The 24,191-nt window shown below is 36.9% G+C and overlaps 1 protein-coding gene across 1 annotated transcript in view; it reads right to left on the reverse strand.

Annotated features, from left to right (window-relative positions):
• Positions 1-4,632: 4,632 nt before the first annotated feature.
• The window catches only part of LOC148839247 (biglycan-like), a 49,539-nt gene continuing 29,980 nt past the window's right edge, over positions 4,633-24,191 (reverse strand). The window contains exons 3-8 of the mRNA XM_088930993.1: positions 15,494-15,606; positions 13,588-13,798; positions 11,702-11,812; positions 11,307-11,400; positions 9,527-9,665; positions 4,633-8,245 (exon numbers count right to left, since the gene is read on the reverse strand). Coding sequence (XP_088787119.1) covers positions 8,048-8,245; positions 9,527-9,665; positions 11,307-11,400; positions 11,702-11,812; positions 13,588-13,798; positions 15,494-15,606 — 866 coding nt within the window. The 3' untranslated portion in view covers positions 4,633-8,047. The remainder of the gene's footprint in view (positions 8,246-9,526; positions 9,666-11,306; positions 11,401-11,701; positions 11,813-13,587; positions 13,799-15,493; positions 15,607-24,191) is intronic.

Below are 24,191 nucleotides of genomic sequence, written 5' to 3' on the forward strand. Positions count from 1 at the left end.
GAACTACTGTACATTTAAGTTTCATTACGGGATCATTTACTCCACTCCAACAGTAATATTTTATCCTAAATCATGGCATTAATTCCTCTGTCTCATTTTTTTTTTCAATTCCTCACTGCTTATTTCAAATCCTCATTATCAGGACAAATTAAGGTGAAAAAAAAGGCAAAAAAGTATTTTATCAAAAGTCATTTTTGTTTGTAAAATCAGAAATACTGGACTTTCCCTGTAATGATGATAGGAATTGCTTACAATGGATGTTATGTGTTATTCGTTCTTTAGCATTTAAAAAAAAACAATCATTTTAAGACATGCACTAAAATGCTTACAATATGTTAAAAAAGCTAAGTAAAATGCACACAGAATAAAAAAAAGTAAAAAAACAAATACTACATACTGTAGTTTTACAATTCAGGAATATCAGTGGTGCCCTGTAGGACTAGGTCAGTTATTTATGAAGCGGTTTTGTTTCATACTGTATGCTTTAGTGAATTTTGTGACAAAGAAATAAAGAGCTTACTTATTTATGATTGAAAAATACACAAGAACAATTTTCATTGACAATGTTGCAACTGTTAAAAATTTAAGTAAAAAGAGCCAGAAAGCATACTGTATATTTCTCATATAATAGTGTGTGTTTAGGCTGAAAAAACATAATTTGCGATTTAATGGGTATTTGTCAATAATAGACACCCCCCCCATTTAAGTGAATGTTTACTGTAATTTGGAAACATTGAATTGAAGAAAAAATATGCTTTATAAAATGGTCAATTTAAATTGTAAATGGAATTTGCCTCATCAGTGGTGCACTGGTTAGCTTTGCTGCCTTGCAGTGCTTGGGCCCTGGATTCAATTCCGGAATTCAGATGCTATATGCTTGGAGTCTGTGTGATCTCGTTGTGTTTACATGGTTTTCCCCTGGATGCTCCAGTTTTCTCCTGCAGTCCAAAGACTTACTGGTAAGTTAAATGGCTTCTGGGAAAATTGGCCCTGGTGTGAGTGTGAGTGTGTTTTTTTGTCCCTGTGTCTGCCCTGCAATGGACTGGCATCCCATCCAGGGTGCACCCTGACCTGCACTGTTGCCTGCTGGGAAGGCTCCGGCTTCCCTGCAACATGAATTGGATAAAGCAGATAGAAATTGGATGGATGGATTTTGCCAGATGAGTTCCAGGAAAAAAACTCTAAACTAAACTAAAAAACTCTAAACTAAAAAAAAATAGGTGGCTGCTAATTACTTTAAAATAACACGTTATATAATGCATTGAAAGCAGCAAAATAAAAATGTGTAAAGATCACTTACTTCTTTTTTCATTCATAATTATAGGAACATCTAGCATCCAGTATTGATAGGTACTTAAATTAAGGGTCACATTGATTTCATAAAGAACTTAACAACAAATGGAATTTAGAAACAGACTTCAGCAGTGACATATGGGGAATGGTAATGAAGGGAAGTTTTAATCTTTCATTACATGATCTCTTGTGAAGTTTCAGTTACGTTTCTCTCTAAATTCATCATCCATCATCTCAGAGTACCTGTGTTATTACAGATGGATTACCTGGTGTTGTGGATCCACAATAATTCTTATTGCTGTTTCCTATCTCCTCTCCTTTCCATCATTTTGCAATGAATGACAGGCCATGACTCACCTCTGGGTCTATTGAAACAGTTTTTACCTGTCCATCAAGAGAAGCCAGGAGCAGTGTTTAGTTATTTTGTTTAGCTGTGATTTACTGAGATTGCCAGTACAACCTAATCTTATTGGTGTGCTGTTCCACAGCTTGGGTATCTCCTCTAAAGTTTTAGATTTTGGCTACTTTTTGTTATTTTCTTTGGTGATATTTTTCTACACTGGAACATTTTGTTTTTATACAACACGGAACTTGTTTGAAAATAGCAGTACAACATCTCATTGTGTGACTAAGATAAAAAAGGTCGGAAAAGGGTTTGTACCTGTAAAACTCATGCAGTTTTCTTTTAAATCTGTACTGAGGAATATCTATAGTATTTGTTCGTTGTTACTACTGTTGTTGTCAGCGACCAGCGTTAACTACTGTAAGTTTATTTCAGTGTTCTGTTTTGTCCTATTCTTGTTTTTCATTTCCTCTGTTTATTTTTCACATCCACTTAATGAGGTAAATTAATATGACACCAGTAAATGATACTTTTCTTTTTGTAGTTATGTTACTGAATGAACTGTAGAACAGACACAATTCAAACTTGTTCAAAATTCTTTAGAGAATTTTTCACAAAAGCTACTGTATACTACAATCAGTTGGAAGGCTTTAACCCATATGTATCCAAATCTCAACTAATAGACAGTCTTATTGTCATTAGAATGCTAGAAACATTAAACTGTATAATTTCATTCTTCATCTAATAGCCACTTACAGCATGTTATTCTTGTGTTCTGCATAATGCAGAATTCACGGAGTCACCTCACACCTGAAGAAGGCTCCATGGCCAAAACATTGTGTTTTCTTTCTTCTCTTTTCAACATGGAATAAACCTTTACTTGTTCTTTTGCATACTATGCATGCTGATGTAGCTACCCACCTGATCTCCTTAAAAAGTTTGTATTATAGCAAGGTATGTCCAAAATCTTTAATTGAAACACCAATTGGCTCTTCTTTTAAAATATTAAAAAGATGCAATAGTATTTTATCTTATGACGCCTCACTAACTGTACTTCAACCATGATTTAGATCACCAAGATTAACTATACTGTCAAGACTAATTAATTGGCCAGTATGGATCCAAGTAGGTGTTATTAAATTGGGTCATATGATTAGATATACCAAATTGTTGTCTTTTTCTGAATTATGTCATCAAACATCTCTTCCAGAAAAATAATTTTTAAATTACTCAAAACTTAAAAGTTTACTGTCTAAAACCTTTCCGTTCAGTGAACTAAAACTTGAAATGGATAATTAGAGCAATAAACTACTGCAGAGACTAACATACAAGTGAAGGCCCGGACATTTTACAACCTTTACAAAAGGTCAGGTGAGTCTTTTGCATCTCAGTGGACAGCCGATCTCTGTGCAGGGTCAGAGGACATATGTAGACTGGGATACTGTGTGGCGTAATGTTAGCTATTCATTTAGAGCTATACATAACAAACTGCTTCAGTACAACATTTTAAACAGATTCTATAATACCCCAGAAAAATCGAAAAAGATGAAGTGGCATAATACAGAAATGTGTTCAAAATGTAACACACATAAAGGATCATTATTGCACTTACTCTGGTATTGTCAGCACATACTGTACAGTCATTGTGGACCTCCACAGTGGGGAAAGCTCTCAGGTACCTAAATATCTCAGTTCCACTTACTACCATTACATGTATCCTTGGTGATTTATCAAAGGTTAAAGTAGCAATTCAATATAAAAATACTTTCTTGACTCTGTATTATTGCTAAAAAAAATAATATTGCGAAAATGGGTGGACAGTACAGGACTGTCGTACAAAGAATGGATTAAAGAGGCTGTAACACAAGTTACATTTGAAAAGATTTCATATAATTTACAGGGGAAACTTAATGAGTATAGGAATGTTTGGGGCCCATTAGAGACATTCTTGAATGGCGCTGGATGTTAAGAATATTAGTAGTAAGTTTTTAATTAATCTTTTTTCGTGAATGTACGATTTTTTTTTGTCTAATAAGAACAAAAAAGAGAGAGTGGAAAAAAAAATAAAGAGGTCCTCCAAAGTCGGGTGGCGGAGGTGGGTTTAATGCTCAATGTTTATTTTTCATTTCAACATACAAGGAGTCCTCATGAATGGACTCTTTATTCCAGGACTTCAAGAATGTTATTGGAATCATCTAGTGTCTTTTGATAATGTGAAGTATTTCATATTTTAGTTTTCAATCCTGTTTTTCAGCTCCTCTATACATTTTAATGCCTTTATTTTGTATACTTGCAATCATTACTGAAATGTTGTTTTCGAGCATCTGTAGTGTCTGTGAAACAATCCAAGTGTTTTTAGCAAGATTTTATGAATGCCTTGCTTGTACATTGTGCTTCTCCTGCAATCCCAAAAAATATCCTTTACAATTCTTCTATATTTTTTGAAGTCTTGTACATGAACCCAACAAGCGTCTTCCAAAGAGTCAAGCCCTAAACAATGTGGAGTGTGGGTTTGAGTCCTTCAATGACACTTGTATTTTTTTTTTTTTGCTCTCATTGCAGTGAAAAGATTAAGCATACCAAGCAAATCCCATGGACCAAATTAGCCAGCTACAGCTATGTTGAAATTTTCTAATTAGTAGTTTTTGAAGGACAACAAGTGGCAAACCTCTCTTGCTCCACCATGAGCCATACTGTATTTTTCAAAGACCTAAACAAATAACCTTTCAGTGCCAGTCCAGATCTTTATACTGTATTATGGTGTTTCTTTCTTGAGATCAGCACCAAGGTCTGAACTTAACTGGAAGGCAAAATTTGCAGCTCAGTCGATCAATCAGTCTTATTCTTATAGACAGCACAGGTAACACCATTCAATGCAGAGCGTTTTAAGGCACTTATTATTTTATTTTTTCTTACCCTACTATGAGAAGAGAAGAAAAAATAAAGAAATAAGAAAAGTTGTCTGTATCTGTGTTTAACACAAAAATGGCTGGAATGATTTAAATGTATATTTATCATGATTTTGAAAGAAACACACCAATGGATGTACAGTATAGTGCATATGTTTGGATCCAGGATTACAGGTAGGTCTGTAATCTCAAGAACCTCTAAGAACACCCAGCCCAAAAAAGAGTGAAACCCCATTACCCCAAACAATGAGCACCCTGGACAGAAAGATCACTATAACAGACTAATTACAACCTAGTTCACACTATCAGCCCTGAAGTGTACAGTATGTAGTTCAGAAAGAAAATCTGAAATCATATTGTTAGCCAGCACCATGCACTGTGACAACAGGTTCTTCTTATAGTGTTCACCCTGTCATACAATACATAACACTGAGTTTATGCACAGACCCCAACAAACTGTAGATATAAAACTAGTTATGAAAGTTATGCTTAATCCCTTAAGTCTCAATGGGCAATATAAAGTACACTCTTCAAAACTGAAAGCTAGATGGGAGTTCAGGCTGGGCAGTGAAATTACAGGACACATGATTGCCTGTCTTCTGCACTGGTTGCAACTTTGGTGCACAGCTGGGGAACCTAGATTTCTGAGAAAAAGAAAGGGCTAATATGACATAAAACATAGATTTATTGGACAAAGAAAGCACAATAAAAAATATCACATTAAATGCTGGTGCAGATTCAATGGTACGTGAAACATGTTTGTGCTCCAAACCATGCCGGAGATGATAGAGTAATTTCAATCACTGAGGAGGGTTATCACATGGAAAGGCAAAGTTTGCAGTGCCTTATTTTGGTGAGGATTGAATCTAGTTGAGGGAATAATAGATTTGTGACTAGGAGTCACGTGTGAGAGGAATTCAAGAGAATTCTGTGAAATACTCCAGAGTCTGTTGTGACCTTTTGACCTTACATATAGAAGAACATAGATATCGTATCATAGAACTGGGATAATTACAATTTGCTCTGTGGCTTTACTACCAAACAAACACTAAATCAAATGCTATGAAGCATTTAAGTCTTTGTGTTGCCAGACAAGAGTAAACTGACCCTTACTTCTGTTTTCTTTAAGTGAATAAGACTACAGTACTATGCTACAGTTAGATTTACTGTACCTTTATACAGTATGTAACTAATCCTTGAAGATAAGTAAGCACAGCAACTTACTGTGTAAATGTTTCCTGCAGCAGAAGACCCTAAATTAAATAGAAAAAAAACTTCACAAAGCTATTAAAATACACATGCTTACTACAGAAACGATTAAGTGAATGAAGGGTGAAATTTCTCAGCTTTCAGCTATGATCAGTATAAACTTAAAGGGAATAAAACCAAGCATGTCTAAAAGCAGTTATTTATGACTCAATGTACACAGGCATAATATACATGTACACTGCTAAATAGAGATAGGACTGTTGCAAGAAGTGAAAAGTTAACAAGAAGTTGCCACTTCAGGATGCCACTGGGTTTGTCATGTTTAAGGCTCATTTGCAAATGCTTTTACTTCATCGCGTTGTTTGGGAAGATAATAGGACCGGCCTCCACAAACCCCTTTAGATCATAGTCGTATACAAACTAAAGCCGAGTAGCATCTTGTTTTGATATAGAAAACCAATTGTTACAAAAGGTCTTAAGTAAAGATATTTTAAGCAATTCATCTGCAATATGAAATTAAGTCATATGGGCTTGCGGGACACGACAAAGGTAACATTCATTAAGCTTTTTTATTATATGTCGAAGACAGGACCATGTCCTTCATAATTTAACAATATAAGCCACTGATGACCTCGACCTTTTGAGTGAGGTTTTGTCTGTGTCCTGCACAGCAGTGGTAATTGCCTTGGTAATAAATACACATCATAGCACATTCAATAGCTTGCTTTTCCCTATTCTTTGCTCAATGGTCTTTTTAGTTCTGCAGACTTTATTGGCAAGTTAGCTGGTGTCATTATTCAAAGTAACTTACAGTACATTTGTACCCATTAATACATGTGGGCAAATCGCTTTAATAAAATAAACATAAGGTGTTTATCAAGGGCATAGGAGCTGTGCCTCAACCTTACTTTTGAACCCACAACCTCCTAGTTATGAGTCTAGACATGTAACCACAACTCCACACTGCCACCTGCCGAAGGCTTGAAATGCTTGATGCTGGTGAAGACTCCAGGATCACGCAGCAAAGCTATTGGCCTTCAGATTTTGTAAGTCAGACAAGCAGCTGGTCACTTGCCTGCAGAACCTTCCCAAGGGTGACAGCCTAAGCAGAACCATCCCTTCTGTGATTTATGACTGATGACTTCAGTAATGTGTCACATGCAGCTACACTGGGGCACATCTCAATGATTACAGAAAGAAGTCAATTTTGACCATGTTGCTTAGTGCTTGTATAAACACTTGCGGATGGCTTTTTAGTCGTCTGCACAGCCCGATGTCTCTGTGTGAGGGGTGTGTGGGCCCATACATATTGTTTTTTCTTTTCACCTCCAAACCTCTTTGCGTAAATGTGATCCCACAGATGATGTGGATTGGGGGCAATGCACGCAGGGCTTCAGTAGTGATTTCATGTACAAGTAGCAGGACCTCAGATATGAATTCCAAGACTTTCCCATGCCAAAATAATCAAGTTTGATATGTACTTGTGCCTGATTTAGGAAAATACCACTCAGTCCTTGACTGCATTAAATGGAGTTGAGCCACTTGAATGGAAAGTGTCTTAGGGGCTACTGAATTACTAAACTTTGCAAATCTGGACCAGTTCTTATCACTATTGCAGTGTAATGAAGATGCGAAGCCTTTATTCTTGTGCACTAAGGCTGCATTAGGGAAGCAACAGATGTATAGAAACAGCGTTTCTTGTATTGTACCCTACTAAAGTGATTTTCAGATTTACAACATTAAAAGCTGAGCTGCTCAGACAGAAAGATAGCAGGTTTTGATAGGAACCTAAAGAAATTAACATGAAATGTATAGTGCCCCCCCTCCCACACACCCCAAAACTATTCATAGGAGATATTCCTTAAGAAAAAGCAGAAAGGAAACAGCCAGTCTGATTTTGTAACCAACAACTTTAAAAAATCTATTTCAGACACTAGATTTCTTTATGCTTATCAATAAAATAACTCCAAAACCATAATAATATAATAAGAATAATGCTATCAATAAAAACAAAAACGCCACTGTATCAAGATTTTGCTTGAAAGTTTTTTTTTTACCAGAAACTATGCTCATCGTTATTGATACTGAAAGAAACTTGACAGGATATCACAAATATAATTACGTTTATGTTTGCGCTTCTTTTGTTTTTGTGTCGTTTGTTTTTTTAAATCAGGCCGTTAAACAAAACTGAAAATTCAATAGGTTTTTTTTTTTTAAAAAGTTGCGTCTGAAGGTAAGTCTGTGGGGTATCAATTGTTTATCAATCTGGTTTCTCTTCTGCCTCTTCCTCTCTTTATTTCTTGTAGTTGCCAAATTGTATGGCCTGTCGGCCATTGACACAGCGGAAGGCAGCAGGCTGGACCTCCCAGTAGTTGACAGGGTTGCTGAAGAGACTGATGCCATGGTAGAACGCTCTCTTCTTGCCAAATCCCACAGGGCAGAAGTCATTCACGTCCACACGGTCGATGTTATTGGCATGTAAGTAGACCACCTAGGCAGAACGAGGCAAAGGTTATGGAAATTCACGTCACCTGTCCTGTTTATAGCGATGATCCTCAAACAGAAGCCTGGCAAGGTTTCTGTAAAGCACTGTTTCCCACATCCAACATTAAAAACCTTTGTGGTTTTATAAATACCCAGGTTTTTAGGTGAATTTAGGCGAATTCCTGCTAGACATTTGAACACACAGTATTTTGGGATGCTGTATTTTGTGGAGTTCATAACAGAAGTTCGGGAGGATGGTTAGATCCTAATCTCTCACAGTTCTGCCGCCTTACTTAAAGAATGAAAGTCTCACACCCAGGACTTCTCTTTGCATATGTCTCTCGCTCCCCTCCTACTCCCTCCCCATCTGCACCCCTGCAGCAGCACCCTAGCTCAATCCTCACAGTAGTGACGGGGGTTTGGGCAGTCTGTCCTCACAGATAGGCTGCCATTTCCTCAGCTAGGTGAGTCATGTCAAATACAAGTCTACACATTTCTTCCCTCTGTTGCTTTCATTAGGATCTCACTGAACTACAGAATTAATTGCTTTTGCGCTACAGTTTAATGAACATGTTTTAACAGTTAAATATTTAAATGTGGGGATGCACAGGTGAGAAGAAATGAGTTAAATCGTCACAATAACTGATTTTTAGGTATAAATTAAATCTAGGACTTGGCAGAATTTTTGTTATTTGCAGAGCCCTCTTTTTCCACCCAGCTATACCATGATACACCATCAAGTGCTGGACTTGTAATTTTCTATTTGCAGGTGGGCCAACATTTAAATGAATCCAGGTTTTATTTGTCTGAGTGCCTAATTTACATTTTGGAATTTTTTAAAATAATACATTGATGTGAGTGAAGTTCTAACACCTTGTGCATGGTTACAGGCTGCTGCTAACTGCTTACTTTGACCAACTTTAGAAGAATTTAAAATAATTTATTTTAAAAAATGTTTACTCAAGCAAGAAATAAGAAAATACATTAATTAAAATTCACATAGTTTGTAAAAATAAAACAGAAGATTCATACTGCCTGTGGGTTTATAAAATGCTCTAGCTGAATGAAACAAAAGCATGTAAGACATGTGAAAAGACTAGTTATCTGTTAATCTGTTAACACGTTAATATTAACATTAATAGTTTGAGATATACTATAGATAAAGATAAATGAATAGTCAAGAATTTCTCTCAGACACATGAATGTGGTGCTATTATGCTGCAAGCTGTTCTGTTTGGCTGTGATGTATTTCTTGTCTGTATTAAAGACAATGTTTCTCTGTCCTCACCTGCAGGTATTTCATGTCTGGCAGGCCTGCAGGAACACGGGACAGGCGGTTGTTGTCCAGATGAAGTTCTCTGAGGTTAGGGGTGTAGGCCAGACTGCCATTCTCAATCATGCGGATATGATTGTATCCAAGACCAAGCCTGTAAGAACCGTGAAAGGCCGTGATGACGAGTAAAATTTCTTTCAGGCTTATTTCTGATAGGGAATATCCATAAAGCACAAGCTGGAACTACAGTACACCCAGGATGAGGCACCAGTACATCACAGGGCACACATGGCTACCTTGACTTCATAACAACAAACAAAACCAATAATAATAGTTTGATATAAGTTTATTTAATCTACCAAAGCCCTTTACATGTGACGGGGAATGTGGTGTCACACAGTTTGAAGTTTCTTTGTTACACTACTACAATGTAAAAAACTTTTTTTCCGTTAATACAGTATCTTTGTGACATTTGAAATGTGACTCTCAGCCTTGTGCAGGTCATTTCAAAAAAGTATTTTCAGTTTATAAAGAGCATTGATTTAGTTCAAATATAGAGCTGTTATATTAAACAAAATACCAAGTTTGTCCAATACATGAGATAAAAAATAAACTTTGGTATCACTGGTAAATTGCATTACGTTGCAATGGTTTCTATTAATATCGGAACTCTTTGGGGAGTAGCATTGCAGTTTCATGGAGCGATCACAAGAGGGCAGAAGAGCACCACAGATTTTTTTTTGTATCCTGCATGTACTGTAACATGGCAATACTACTCATCCAGCTTTGTGAAATCTAAAAGGGATCTTTTGATATAGAACCTTTTTCTAAATCTAATTGCAGAGTTTCACAAGAATAAACCTCCCTAGACACAATTTAGTTTATGGTAAATTGTCTTTTGTTAAGCAAAAGCAAAACAAAAAAAGATTTTAAAAAATAATTTTGAAAACAGTTTCAAAGGTAGAGCATAAAGCTCTGAAGGTAGATCTTGATACAATATGAAGTTGTAGAATCTACAAAATTTAGTATTGCAAAAGCATGGGATACTGTAATGGCAAGGTAAATCAGTGTAAAATTTTTGGTATCACTACAAGATTACCATGGTGGAATGTTTAAGTTTATCTACAGCTACAGCTGTGCAAAAGTGCATATATACTAAAACACATAAAGATCTGTATTTTGAAAGGAGTTTGCACACACAGAGAAATGACTTGCCATACTCAAATGCAAATAATTCAACTTATTCAAACTGTAACTTAGCTGTTCTATGTTTTCATTAGTATTAATAATTAGTATAGACCAACAGAAGTATCTTGACATCTTGTGTGCTTTCTAATAAAACAAAGTCCCCAGCTACTTGACCTCACTATATGGAGTTTAGAACAGACATTTGGTAGGAAGGTTATATCCTAATCTCACACACGTCTGCTCAGGTACTGTATGTACAGTATGTATTGTAAGGGGGGGTTAGATAGCCTCTCCCCACCTCTAGGAAAAATTTCCCTCAGCTTGGTGAGTCACACCAAAAACACTCCACTTACAGTACAGTATTTTTTCCCTCTGTCGCATTCATTAGTATCTACTGTAACTCAACTACTGAATTCAAATTAGCTGCTTGAGTGGCACATTGAATCTATCAACAAAATACATTTTTGTAAAAAGAAATTCTGGGCATTTTCAGTTTCATTGCTTTGATTATACTGTACATGCAGAACCAATGAAAACTACAGGGGCACTGCAGGGCACTAATACTACGGCTCTACAGTACATGGCTGTGTTGCAGTATTAGCTGTACCTGTAGAGGGTTTTGTAGCGGTTGAGGTCCTCCAGTTCGATGGCCTGGATCTGATTGTGATCAAGGTACAGCTCGTGCAGGTTTTCAGGCAGATCTGAGAGACACAGGGAGACAGCCATAGTGATCATGAGGAAAGACAGCTTCTCAGAGCATTTGCACAGCTCGGTGGGACAAAGAATCACCTCTGATATGAAATGCAGTTCAAACAAAGGATAATGCAAGTGGGAAGGAAGTTAAAACGTTCTGAGCATAAAGCAGAGCAATGTGGCCATTTGTGTCTATCTACAGTCTAGACGAAGTACATTCAAATAGTGAGCTCAGTCTGCAAACTGCAGTGTTCCATGGATATTTCTTTTTTGTCTTTTCAAAAGATACTCTAATCACGGAATTATTACCTTTGGGCACCCCAGTCAGTTTGGCCTCAGAGATGCGAAGGTAGTTCAGTTTCAGTCCTTTGAAGGCTCCAGGTTCAAAACCACCGTTCTGCAGAGGGTTCTGTCCCATTTCTGCAGGGGGAAACAGTTTTCATCAAAGGGACTGCCATTCCACCAGTTAACAAAAAACTGCGAATGGAGTATTTCAATTTTGTTTGCTGTTCCACTGCTAGAATGACTGTCGCAGTTATTCAGCCTTCCTGGATCAAAAATGTAATCTCGTATTGTATGATGAAGAAATAACATGCTATGCAGGACAGAAAAATCTGGACAAGGTGTGCATCCTAATGATTTGAAACAAGACAGTGGCATGAGCTGTACCTTCCATTATAGACCCACATAATGAATAATTGTCAAAATGGCTTTCTTAGTACAAAAACACTTTATTCTAGAATTTGAAATAAGAGAGAAATTAAAGTCATAAGTAGACTTGGTGCTATGAAACTAAAAACCTAAAACGAGGTTATATACATAATTGTTTTATTTAAAGGAACGAGTAATAGGTTTATTCCATGCTGAAAAGAGAAGAAAACACAACATTTTGTTTAGTTGTGTTTTCTTTCTTCTCTTTTCAGCATGGAATACACCTATTACTCGTTCCTTTGCAGCCTACGCATGCTGACGCAGCTACACACCTGAATTGTTTTATTTAATATGACTTTGACACATACTAATTACTTCACTGGTCCAAACATTGATTAGGGAGCATCTCCACTTAGAGAAGGAAATACTGACTCATTGCTTATTGTGAGTGTATTTATTATTAAAATAAATGTGTCTCGAATGAGTTTTACTGGTTTTAAAGGATATTGAGATACTGTATATTAATAACGGAACATGCTTTGGACAGTCAAGAGCTTTCTTGTCTTATTCTTATTCATTCTTATCATTAACGATAATTAATGTTTTAATTTACTTCAGTGAGCAGCAAAAATATACTGTACCTATCAAAATAATTATCGAATACTATCTAATCACTAACTCAAGTCGTGGAGATAAAGAATCATCAGGTCTGGGACCCCCAGGGGTTTCTTTTCTCCTGCTGGGAGTTTTCCTTTCCTCCGTGCCCACGTGTTCTACTGTTATTGTTACTGTTATTGTCAACCACTCTGTCATTCTGTAAAGCACTCTGTGGTAAACTGTTAAGAAGGGCACCATAGCAAATAAAAGATTGGTTTGAAACATACCAGGCTTAGCTAGAAGTAATTATAAGATCTGAAGTGAACTCTTGGTTGAAACAAACAACTATTGCACGTCTGTTCGAAAGCAATTTATTACTGATTATTTTGTGATGTATCAACAGTTTTTTACTTATTATTATGACTGCTGATAATTAACATGTAATAGTGGTGTTATTTTAGTTTATGGTAAGCTAAGTTTAAAATAATGTTTTAAACTGCTACTTGTGGGTCACTTTTGTCTCACAATAAGTGCCTGATAGTTTTTAATGTGCTGCAAACTTGGACAAACTGCTGTGTCACAGATAGGACTGCAGGGACTGCACAGAACAGAAAACCTCATACTGCCCAACAGTTACAAATTCTAAACTCAAAGGTAATTTGCCACTGCATAAATGTTAGACACAAAACTTCTATTAAGTTGATGTTATATTTCTTCCCGCGAAAATATACAGAGTAAATAACTGCGTACTAATTTCACACAGCTCTTATCCTGGGTCAAGAGACTCAGGTGTCTGAGACGTCATCAATGCCTGTCAGGGTAACTGCTTGTGTTATTGGTTAATGGGCCCATTTGAGAAGACAAAATGAGAAAATAAATGTAAGGGCTTGAAATCTTTTCGACAGAGAGAAGATTATGGAGGAATCCCGGCTGTTGGAGGGACTCACCAATGCAGTTCATGTTCAAGCCACTGAATGCTCCCGAAGGGATTTTCTTGATCTGGTTTTCATGGATGCGGAGTTCCACCAGGGAAGATGGCAGGCCGGTGGGGATCTCCGTCAGCTGGTTCTTGGAGAAGTAGAGCTTCTGAAGGCGCTTCAGGGTGGAAAAGGCCTTGGGGTGGACCTTGGAAATCTTATTGTTGATCAGGACCAGAGCCTGAGAACACATCACACTAGATTATTTTTCTTCATATTTGCATAGCGGAGGCTCTTGACCTAAGCAACTAAAAATATATGTAACCTTCACTTGAAATTACCTGGAAATCCTATTAGGATCCCTTTATGTTAACACCTCAGATGAGGGGTTGCAAATGATTTTATAGCCTCTAATACAGCATGTTACTACAGTATTGAAACAATGTGGTAAGAAACAACCTGGTGGGTGCTGATCCTTTCAAATAATTAATTGCATTATTAGCAAAACCCAGTTTGTTCTCATACTATACACAGTACAGGTATAAATACTTTGTTAATGTATACCTGGGTCATCTCCATTGTTGAAGATGATTTATGTACTGGATGTATGTTCGGCACTGTGGGCAGGTGTACCCCACTTGTGCACCCTTATACCCTTTTCAGAATAAGTATTTAAACAAAAAAATATCTACATACTTTAGATATGGTTTGGCCTTTTGTCCTATGGCATCATGGTACCATTCCTTATATTCAACAAACAATTATTGTATATTACTGTGAGTATAAAAACTAATTTTCAATGGAAGGAAACTAATGGGAATTCTTGCTAATTACAATGTGCACAGCCCATAATGTGTTTGTGTTGGCCTATTCATATTGATCCTTGTGTTATTTTGTTATGTACACCTAGGCAGTGGGAAGAAAGGATGTTTCTGCTGGAAATAATAACAAGGAGAAAGGACTGAAAGAGATCCAAAACAGCTACCAGAAATAAAACTTTGAAGAAAGCAGATATTGTACACACTTGTGCTTCATAAAGCCCTGCCAAAGTCTAGCATTTAAGATGCATAATCCCAGTTTTTTTTTCCCCCATTTCATTCTTAAACAGGCCAGACTAAATATTGTGTTGGACACAGCTCCAGCATACTGTAAATCTTGTGTATGAAATCTTTATCTGAACTCAGGGCCAAATACTCATTTTGACTGAGTTCATTCAAGTCATGCAACTTACTATACTGTAGGTATATAATCACTTTCATGGTAATGGGTAACTTAAATAACTTGTATTTTTTTCTTCTTTAATTTAGTGTAGTTTTCGTTTAATTTTTATTCCTATCATTTTGAAATCTGTCTACAAAAGATTAGACTTTTGAGTTTTTAAGTTGTAATATACTGTATGGGGAATTTTCCCAACTACAGTACAGTGTATGTTTAGAAAGGGCATACACTGATATAAGCAGTATTATGCTCTCAAGAGATAGCACCCACTACAGACCACCTTTGCTGGTAGGTGACCAGAGATGATAAAATGTGTTTCATGAAACTCCAGAACCTTGAGCTACTGTTTCCTTAGCAATGCAAACTGTTTAAAAATACAGTTTAAAAAATGTTTCCCAAGTAACGGAGTCCTATGCAGTATATGATTCAAACTCATGAAAACATTATGTTTTCATAACTACATTATGTTTTTTTCCACTGAATCTGGCATAAAAGCACAATTAGAGTAATTGATGTGTGTGGGGTTTTGTTTAACTTGATTTTGGTCCTTTAGCATGAGGATTAACAATAAGAAACCTTAATGAGACACTGACAGAAGCTCCAGATTTGTCCTTTGGGTTACTTGTTAAGACAGCTCCTGTCTGTATTTTGGAAATAAATTACAAAGTGAAAGTCACAGGAGATATGCAAAACTCAAGTTTATAACAGTGTGCCTTACATAGAGGTTGTGCAGTCCTTTGAGGTCATTCTCTTTGATCTCAGTGATCTTGTTGTTTTGGAGGTCAAGTAAAGCAGTATCTTTTGGAATGTCCTTTGGAATAGCTGTCATTCCTGCGGCGAAACAGAAGAAAAGCAGAAGTTATCATTGCCTTCATGGCAAAATACTGAAGCAATCCATACTGACTTCACATTGTTAAAAAGATCAAATCCCTACACTCCAGAAGAATTCTGATTTTTAAACAAAAATTACTTTCTGAATACACCATTCCAAAGATTGACCTTGATGACAGTTTATAAGGATGCCAAAACCTACAGTATATATTTGTAGAGATCCATTTTATAAAGAAGCAGTGGGTTAGAGATCCAAGAACTGCAACAAAACACCAAACATAAAACAAGAATCACAATCCATCCATGTTTGACAGCATGGTCGTCTTTACAGAAATTGTTTACTACTTACAGTTTGCCTGCTACATGGTAGTTCCTAAACTACTTTGGGGCATACTTATCATAATAAAACAGGGCTCTGCGAAATGTTTTTTTAACATTATGGCTCCCACCGTTGTGTTCTCAGGATTTTTCTGCAGCTTCCATTATTTTAAATGGAAAGAGAAAGCTTTTGCCTAGAGTGGCCAAATCTGTCTTCCATAGCAGAGTAAATAAACTGTAGCTGGTGCGGTAGAGCAGTACTACACTGATCCATTTTAATTGCATCTCATTCAGCCTTTTCTTTGCTTGACTTGTTCATTAATTGGCCAACACTAGAAATAATCTCAGTAGAATGAACGAGATTAAATACTCACAGAACCCATAAAAAGAATCTTAAAAATGAAGTGTCACAAAACTGTTTTTTTGCTTTAATTTGTATCTCATTGTACAAAAAGGCAGAGGACTTGATTTTTTGCTACCGCACACAAGCACTATTTAAACATACATTCTGAGGTTGCTTGGCCCCATTTAACTTCCTTGAAATACCTGAATAATTCCAAAGTCAGTATAAAGCAACAGTCACACATTGTATCCTTCAACCAGCTAATAGAAACTTCTCAAAGAATATTTGTTTCTGCTCTGTTTAAAATAAGAAGTAATATTATTTCTGCTTTATTTTTCCATTTAATTATTTTTCCATGAATACAAACAAATCAGTTTTGATGGAAACAGAGTACAGCAAACCTAAATGTTTCCAGATACAAGAGAATCACAATATATAGACAGCCCTTTGGCTGCGATTGAGAAAAGTGTCTTAATTGATATTTTGTGGGTATTATTTGCTTGTTTTGAGGAATGGCCATATGGACAATGACCTCAGCATTCCCCTAACAAACCAGGTTGTTGTTGTATGGGTGGTGGCACTGAGGTGTCAACACAACGAAAGCCAGGAGATAATTATAGAAGATCTCGAGTCCTGTTTACTGTACAGTAGATATCCAAGATGCAGTGACTGGTGACTATTTTGTGGTATAAACTTGGGGAGGTCTTCATTGAGTGGAAGATACACACACACATTTACATGTGTGTCTTCATCATCTTCATGCCAATAAAATTGTTGGACGAAGACTCTTTCAAGTAATTCTGTTTCCATCTATTTTCATGTAATTTGTTTTGACAAACATAAATATATATTTACATGTCTATGTGTCATTCGATTTTCTGAGGGAAAAAAATGTTTCTAACCCAACAAAGCATGCTTTGAACACTTGTTATACACTTCATATGGAATGCTCTTGTTTTTCCCTCCCCCAAAATCTTTGTCAACTATAGAAGTGGCATTGTTCTCTGCAGAAAAATGAAGTGTCTTGCAAATCAGTGGGTGGCATACAAGACATATGCGTCCACAACATTTCTTTGGTTTTGCCTGTTACAACATCAATCAGTCTCCACTGATCTTGGAGGTCTGTTAGTGGGAGCAATGTTAGACATCCTCTAGTTGACTTGTTAAATAATCTGCCGTATGTTTCACAGATGTTTCCAAATGCACCCAATCAGAAAGGTGGCAAAACTTGTACGTCAGCAAAACTCCTGCCTGCCTGAGAAACGTGTTCTTCAAGGCTGGTGTGAAGAATTTTGAGCAGGACATCCCAGTGCAATGGTTCAGGTTTCTGCATAGGAAGTGTTTCTGTTTTAGATGGACAAGTGTTTATTTTTTTTCCCTATCTTAGGCAATCAAAACAAAGAGAGATCAGAACAAAATCAATTCTTTTCCAGTTCGACCTAATTCACCAAGCAGATTTAAGTGTCTCCTTGCATTAAATGCAGCTCAGTAACAGAATAGCATTGACGTATTTTCTTATTTAGAATTTTCTAGAAAAAATGGAAAATAAGAGTTACTGTATGCAGAGCACAATAAATAATTAAATGTGGCTTCTCTATGACTTCCCTAACTAGTTTTACTTCATTGACTTATGTGATATTTTACTGTATATGCATTTTTCTTATTAAGACTGATGTCTCATCTTCAAATCTGACATACATTTTTTTAAATGAGACTTACTGGAGTTAAGAGAAGTTTTGCTTTGAAGCTGTGTAACTTTTTCCAAGTTTTCAGGTTTAGTGTAACCATTTATAGTCCTACAAAATTAGTATTTTCAAAATAAGGATTCTGTGTCTCTTTTTTCCTAGCTTTGTTAAAAAATACTCTACTACTATTGATTTTCTGTTGCCTACTGACATGCTTACTGAAACAAGACTGTGAAAAGTCCTTTTAGGTGGTGTGAAACCGTTATAAGCATTATTGGTTGAATCCAAAAAGCTGCTGTTTAAGAAACTAAAAGCCTATTTTTTCTGTAGTTTTACCTGTACTTGCTGTTAATAAAATATTTAACAGCTCTTACTGTTGGTTTTATGGTCACTCCTTATTTTAGTGGCTGCAAACGTAAGCTTTATAAAAGGATAATGAGCAATCTATTACAATTCTAAACTGTTACAGATGGAACAAGTTACCACTTGCTTTTAACCCTAGGATGAAGTTTCAGGGTATGGTCAGTAAGGATTATTACGGAGATTCAACTAATCTTTTTTAAAGTTCAATTTCACATGTATCCATCTGTTCATATTCTATCAACATATGTAATTAATACAATATTTAGAAGGGGCTTTTTAAACCCCAAATCTAAGATGTTATTATTTAATGGAGTTTTTAATGACAGTTCGGGAGGAATGAAGGCAGCCGCACTCATTCGAAACAGCTGCTGCAATTCTCACTAATCCTGACGTAAGCAACCGGTCTCCATATATATCAAACGTCACCCTCTCCTCTTCCTCGTTCGTTTTCTGCATTCCTCCTCCACCCCCTCTCCACCTTTGCAGCTACCCAACTGGTCGCATGGGGGTCCTATCCTCCCCGTCCAACGGCCGGGAGGTTGGCTCTCAGCCAAGCGGGTTACGCCAAATCTCCACATCCCAATAAACGATTCTAATTTCTCCCAAGCTGCTGTCATTCCTCGTGAATTGAAGTTCAATCAACCTATTGCTAAAAACAATTTGCTCGTTTTCCTGCTTTTTCTGTATGAAAAGGTTTAGTAATAAACAAGTAACAACAAGATTATTGCAAAACGTTAAATATTAAACAAACATTAAAAAATAGTACATTGACTATAGTTTTCTGAACTACACATTCTTATGTTTACATGTATACTATATACATTTGTGTTATTCTATGATTTGTTCAAGTTTTCTGAGGACTTCCCATAAAGGGTTAAGCACTCAGCCAAGACGTGATGCTGCTTTTTCCTTGTAAACTAACGTAACAAAAATACAGAGTGACAGAGAGAAAGTCCTATAAAAATAAACCAGCATGCTTTGATGTTAACTGTATGTCCTGTCTGTCTGCGTGAAGCAAGGCATTAACTCACTATTACACCCAGCAACGGAAGCTGTGGCTTTTAAACATTAGTTTGCTTATTGTTTCCACAAGAAAATGTTTGTTTTCATGATAACGTTTGTAATGTTTGTTTGCTTCTCCAAGGTGACTGTTTCTTCAAAAGAGGTCCTGCTGTCAAACTATAAAGAAGGTTCAGGCTTGTGATTGTACAATGCCCAGAAGTTCAATATTATGCGAAGAACACAATCAGAATTAGTGTCAAGCTAATAGACTAGGGTGGGTTTTGGAAAGATCTGTACCGTTCTTATACTTTCAATAGACAGAATGCATAAGTAACACTTTACCTGAATGTGCCTAAAACACACGATATTTAATCCTTTATAACTATTTGTGCAGATAACATAAAAGGCATGCCATTATTTATGGTGGGTTTACTGTATGTTGAGACACCTTCAGCTGAAAGCAAGGAGCAAAACTCCAGATAGAGAGAATTCAGGTGGAAATTACAGTGAAAGTCTCATTAGGCACTTTACAGCTGACAAGACGTTCTGCAGATGCAATTCAGTAACCGTGGTCTAGATGTTTTATTGACTCAGTCAAGTAAAGTGTTACCAAGAATACTTACTGTATGCTTTGCCATTTGTGAACCAGGTGAGACTTTCATGTAAATTACTGTTGCAAAAACCGCTGTCCTTTGTTTTGCTTGTAAACTCAGTAACCGACAAAGCACTTATCATCAATGTGCTCTTACACTATACTGTACATCTGCAGATTACTAACATACACATTTGTAAGAACATTTGGTTCATCTTGTGTGTTTGATTGTTAATAACATATTGATCGAAGAATTCGATGAGTTTCTTATAGGGCCGCCATGAAGTTAACCTCAACTACGTGATTGTTACGGTGGTTCTTGATTCCTACAATCCCATGCAAAATAAAGGTCTTCTGTTTTTGGTCCTCAATGCTTCTAAACTTAAATTTCTTCTTGTGCCTCCGTGTTTTTGTAGTGTCCTGATCTTAAAGTAGCTTCCAGAGAGGACTTGGTCAGTGCCTTTCAGGATTTTGAATACCTGAATTAAGTCCCTGCATAATCTTGCCTGTTTTAGGATAAAAAAAAAACTTCAGTCCCCTCTAAATTGAGTATGGCATTCGCTTCCCAGACCGGGAATAAATCTAGTTACTGCCCTTTGTAACTATCTTTAGAACATCTATATACTCCTATGGCATCCTCTATTCTTATACGGTAGCCAAAACCACACATTATTTATCCTAAACTCTATATAATCTGTAGTATACTTTTGGAACAAATTTTGAACTAACATTGGACACAAAACCAAGACAAAAAATACAACAAATACTTAAGAATTGGAGCATACACAAAAATAGGAAGAGAGAGTGTGCATTGTATACAGCAACAAACATTTCCTCCCTTGATACTGGATTCTTGCTAGGTTAGACAAGTGAAATAATTTGGTTTCCTCATTCTCTATTTTTATTTTCTTAATTCAGCTTAGTCAGAATGCTACAGCAAGGGTTTGGGCTAGTTCCCAGTCTCTCCATCGCATCTGTGCTGCGTTGGAGTCTTTGTACTGACTCTCTGTTTCCAGCAAAAATCATTTTAAGATCATACTTTAAAATTAGAAAGTCATCCCACATAAAAACAAATACTGTGGGATTCTTGAGAAAAAAATAACATCAGGATTTTGGAACCAGCATCCATATACTGTAGATTTCTGTAAGCACCCTGGAGGACTCCTTCAGGTATCCAATAGGAAAGATTCTTCAGCACTTGAAACACAGGGTAAATTAAGGAGTCCCTTATGACACCTGCAAATCTGTAAATACTTTGATTCCACATCTGTTCTTTGTTTATTTTTCAATAATGCAGCAGGAGGTTTGTGGGTGGGAAGGCTGCCATTACAAGATAAGGTTGGGTTCGTTTGAAGTGGAAGAAGATGCCGTACAGAGCCAGTGGTAAAAACTGTCCCCTTGGAGAAAGTTTGGTTCACTTCAAAGACAGAAGGTGTGGGTTAGTGGTGATTGGAGTCATCTAACCATAAAATCTCAAGCTCCCAGCTACCACTACCCTGGATGTGATGGATGCACAGGCCCATTTATGCATATAACACCATGTTAATCAATAATATCACTTTAAACTGCCAGCATCGTCTGCCAATATGCAGCCAGCTAAATGAATATTGTTAAAAAATAATAAAGGCTCATACTTTTGAGATTGCCGGTGCCTAGGATGTGTGCGCTTTGGGAAGGCACAGGCTGTAATTTGAAGAAATGTAGGGTAATTCACTTGGATATTTTTTCCTCTAGGCTCTCCTCTGTAATTACAGCTATCCACGTAGCACAGGCTTTTACCCTCACCATGGTGTGCAACGTGGAACCGAGAGTGGAGCTCTCGTAATGGTCTGGCAGGTTCTTGTCATCGACATATGAAGAAATGATCAACAAACGACTCTGCCTTGTTGCACAAAAAGAATATTGCTGGCCGGTAAAGAGCTGAAAAAAACAGAAGTAGCGTAACAACTCCTAGGAATGTCACACACATTGGCTTGTGTAAAATCTGTTTTGTGTTTACGAGAAAAGAACATTTTAAGTGTTCAAAGTGCTCAGCAATGGTTATCAATAAAAAGCCCTTACTCGTAACATTGCACTGAGCAAAATGTACCTGAAAACCAAAGATCTTTGACCTCATCGGGACAATTTCAAATTGCAATAGATACACAGTCGCTATTGATACACCGATACATAGTGAATGTAGATGCATCAAAGCAATCAACATTCACAACACAAGTGATGAGTCAAAATTCAATTTGTCCTTTCACAGGAGTGACCAGGGCAGAGCACAAATGGACTGTCTGTGTCTGTTGTTTCCTTGTCATGCTATTTAATTTGCGGTTGTTTTTTCACGTCTTCCCTCTCCTTGTTTTGAGATAGCAATAACATATACCTGTTGTCCTATTATGTGAAAATACATATTAATAAGAACAGAGGTCTAAGTGCCCTTCTGTCATTTGTAACTATTTCTAGCACATTTTGAGTGAAGTGTCATATCAGTAGAAGACCCGCATCAAGATGCTTTCTGAAAGATCACAGTGAAACAACTTCTGTAAGAAGTAAAATGTTTTTTTACATTGGTCTCCTCTGGTTGTACTTTGGTTTACTTGATGGGGATGGAGACTGGGGTTGAATTCTGCATATTCCTCTGGGGCTTTTAAATATCCGAGTCATATTTCTTCAATGAATTCCCTCTTCCAGGTTGAACACATTAGCTTTCTTAACCTCTGATTGTTTGTGTAATATGATAATCAAATTTGAACCCAATTTGACATTTTTTGCATTTTTACAGAGATTGGGGAGAGGGGTTGTTTTGGAAATGTGCCACATAAAACAAAGATGTTTCCATTATTACAACGTGTGCTATGTGGAATTGTGGGGAATCTGGAATGCTTTTTCCATTCTACCCCCATCCCTCAAAGACTTGCAGGACAAGAGCACTGGCTACTCAACCCCTGGCTATAAGGAGCACAACTGGGCCCCTTCTTTAATTAATCCACAGTAGTTCCATTACGAACAGTGACCCATTTAGGACATGACAGATGACATTATTACTGTATGTGTGCAGGGTGAGAGAATAATTAGTATGGCACTCAGCTCACCAGCAGAGCATTCCAGTACCTTAACACTGACACACATCCTCAGTGCTGAGAGATAAAAACGACTGATTTAACACTTGTTTGGACAGCTGTAGAAATCCATGCTAAAAGGGTGACGCCTGCCTGAGATTCTGCTCAGTAAACATTGAACAGTTTTACACTTGCCACCGAGGATTTCTGAAACCATGTATTGAGTTCAGAAAAATGTTAAGAAACAATTAAAAAAAATAGTTCAATAAAGGGATCAATGAGCCAATGCACAGTACTTACAAACTTAAAGTGTGCAGCAAAACTTAGAACAGGCAGGGTGCCCCCAAAGGCTGGGTTTTGGGAATTATTTATGGGAATATCCTTTTCTTTGAAGACGGCAAACCAGCAAGTGTTCATTCTAAGTACAGCTGTGCGGTATCGACAGAGGGCCTCAGAAGTTGTATTTGTTGGAGAGTCAGCTAACCGTTATGCAGAATACGGGTCATTCCAGCCTGCGAAGTGAGGGGGCTGAGCACATTGAAAGGACAATACTAATCCAGAACAGACCAGTGATGGGAAATGAGGGAGGGCTCTCCTCATCCAAAATAAACAGCACCTTGAAGAATGCCATAGGTTACAAGCCTGATTAATTTAAACTCTTTGAAAGCGTTTTCTTGTTTACTTATGGTTTCTGGACTAGGGGTTACTGTCCTGCATTTCCCTGCTCTCTTGTGGTTTTAACCACCCCCTTTCAAAATCTTTGGAGTTTTTCACTCAAGTGCAGTTTTTACTTATTACATATTCTCTTGGGACCGTCTGGTTGTTTCTGCTTCTGACTATTGTTTGGCATGATAATTTACCTCAGCCAAAAAAACAAGTAAATCCAAAAACACCTCAGAAGTGAATGGGCCAAGATATCTGAGGATATCACTTGACAGTCCGATGCCTTGGGTGACTTCGTTTATTCAGTATTGGCCCCCTGTTTTCTTACCAAACAATGATAACATGGAAGCCTTTTCTGGATAACCTGAATTTGTGAGATGCCAAAGGATCACTTAGAATAATCTCTAAATGCATTTCAAGATATCTTAAATTTTAAAATATCCCTAATTCATGTTGAGATAACGTGAAATGATATCTTGACATTGCCCGAGTACCTGTATGTCAAAACAGCTTTCCATTAACATTCAAGACTTTGTTCCAGAAATATACATCTGAGCATCATATAATATACT

The sequence above is a fragment of the Atractosteus spatula genome, chromosome 2, assembly GCF_055471065.1.
Source record: "Atractosteus spatula isolate fAtrSpa1 chromosome 2, fAtrSpa1.hap1, whole genome shotgun sequence".
In the NCBI taxonomy this organism is placed as follows: domain Eukaryota; kingdom Metazoa; phylum Chordata; class Actinopteri; order Semionotiformes; family Lepisosteidae; genus Atractosteus; species Atractosteus spatula.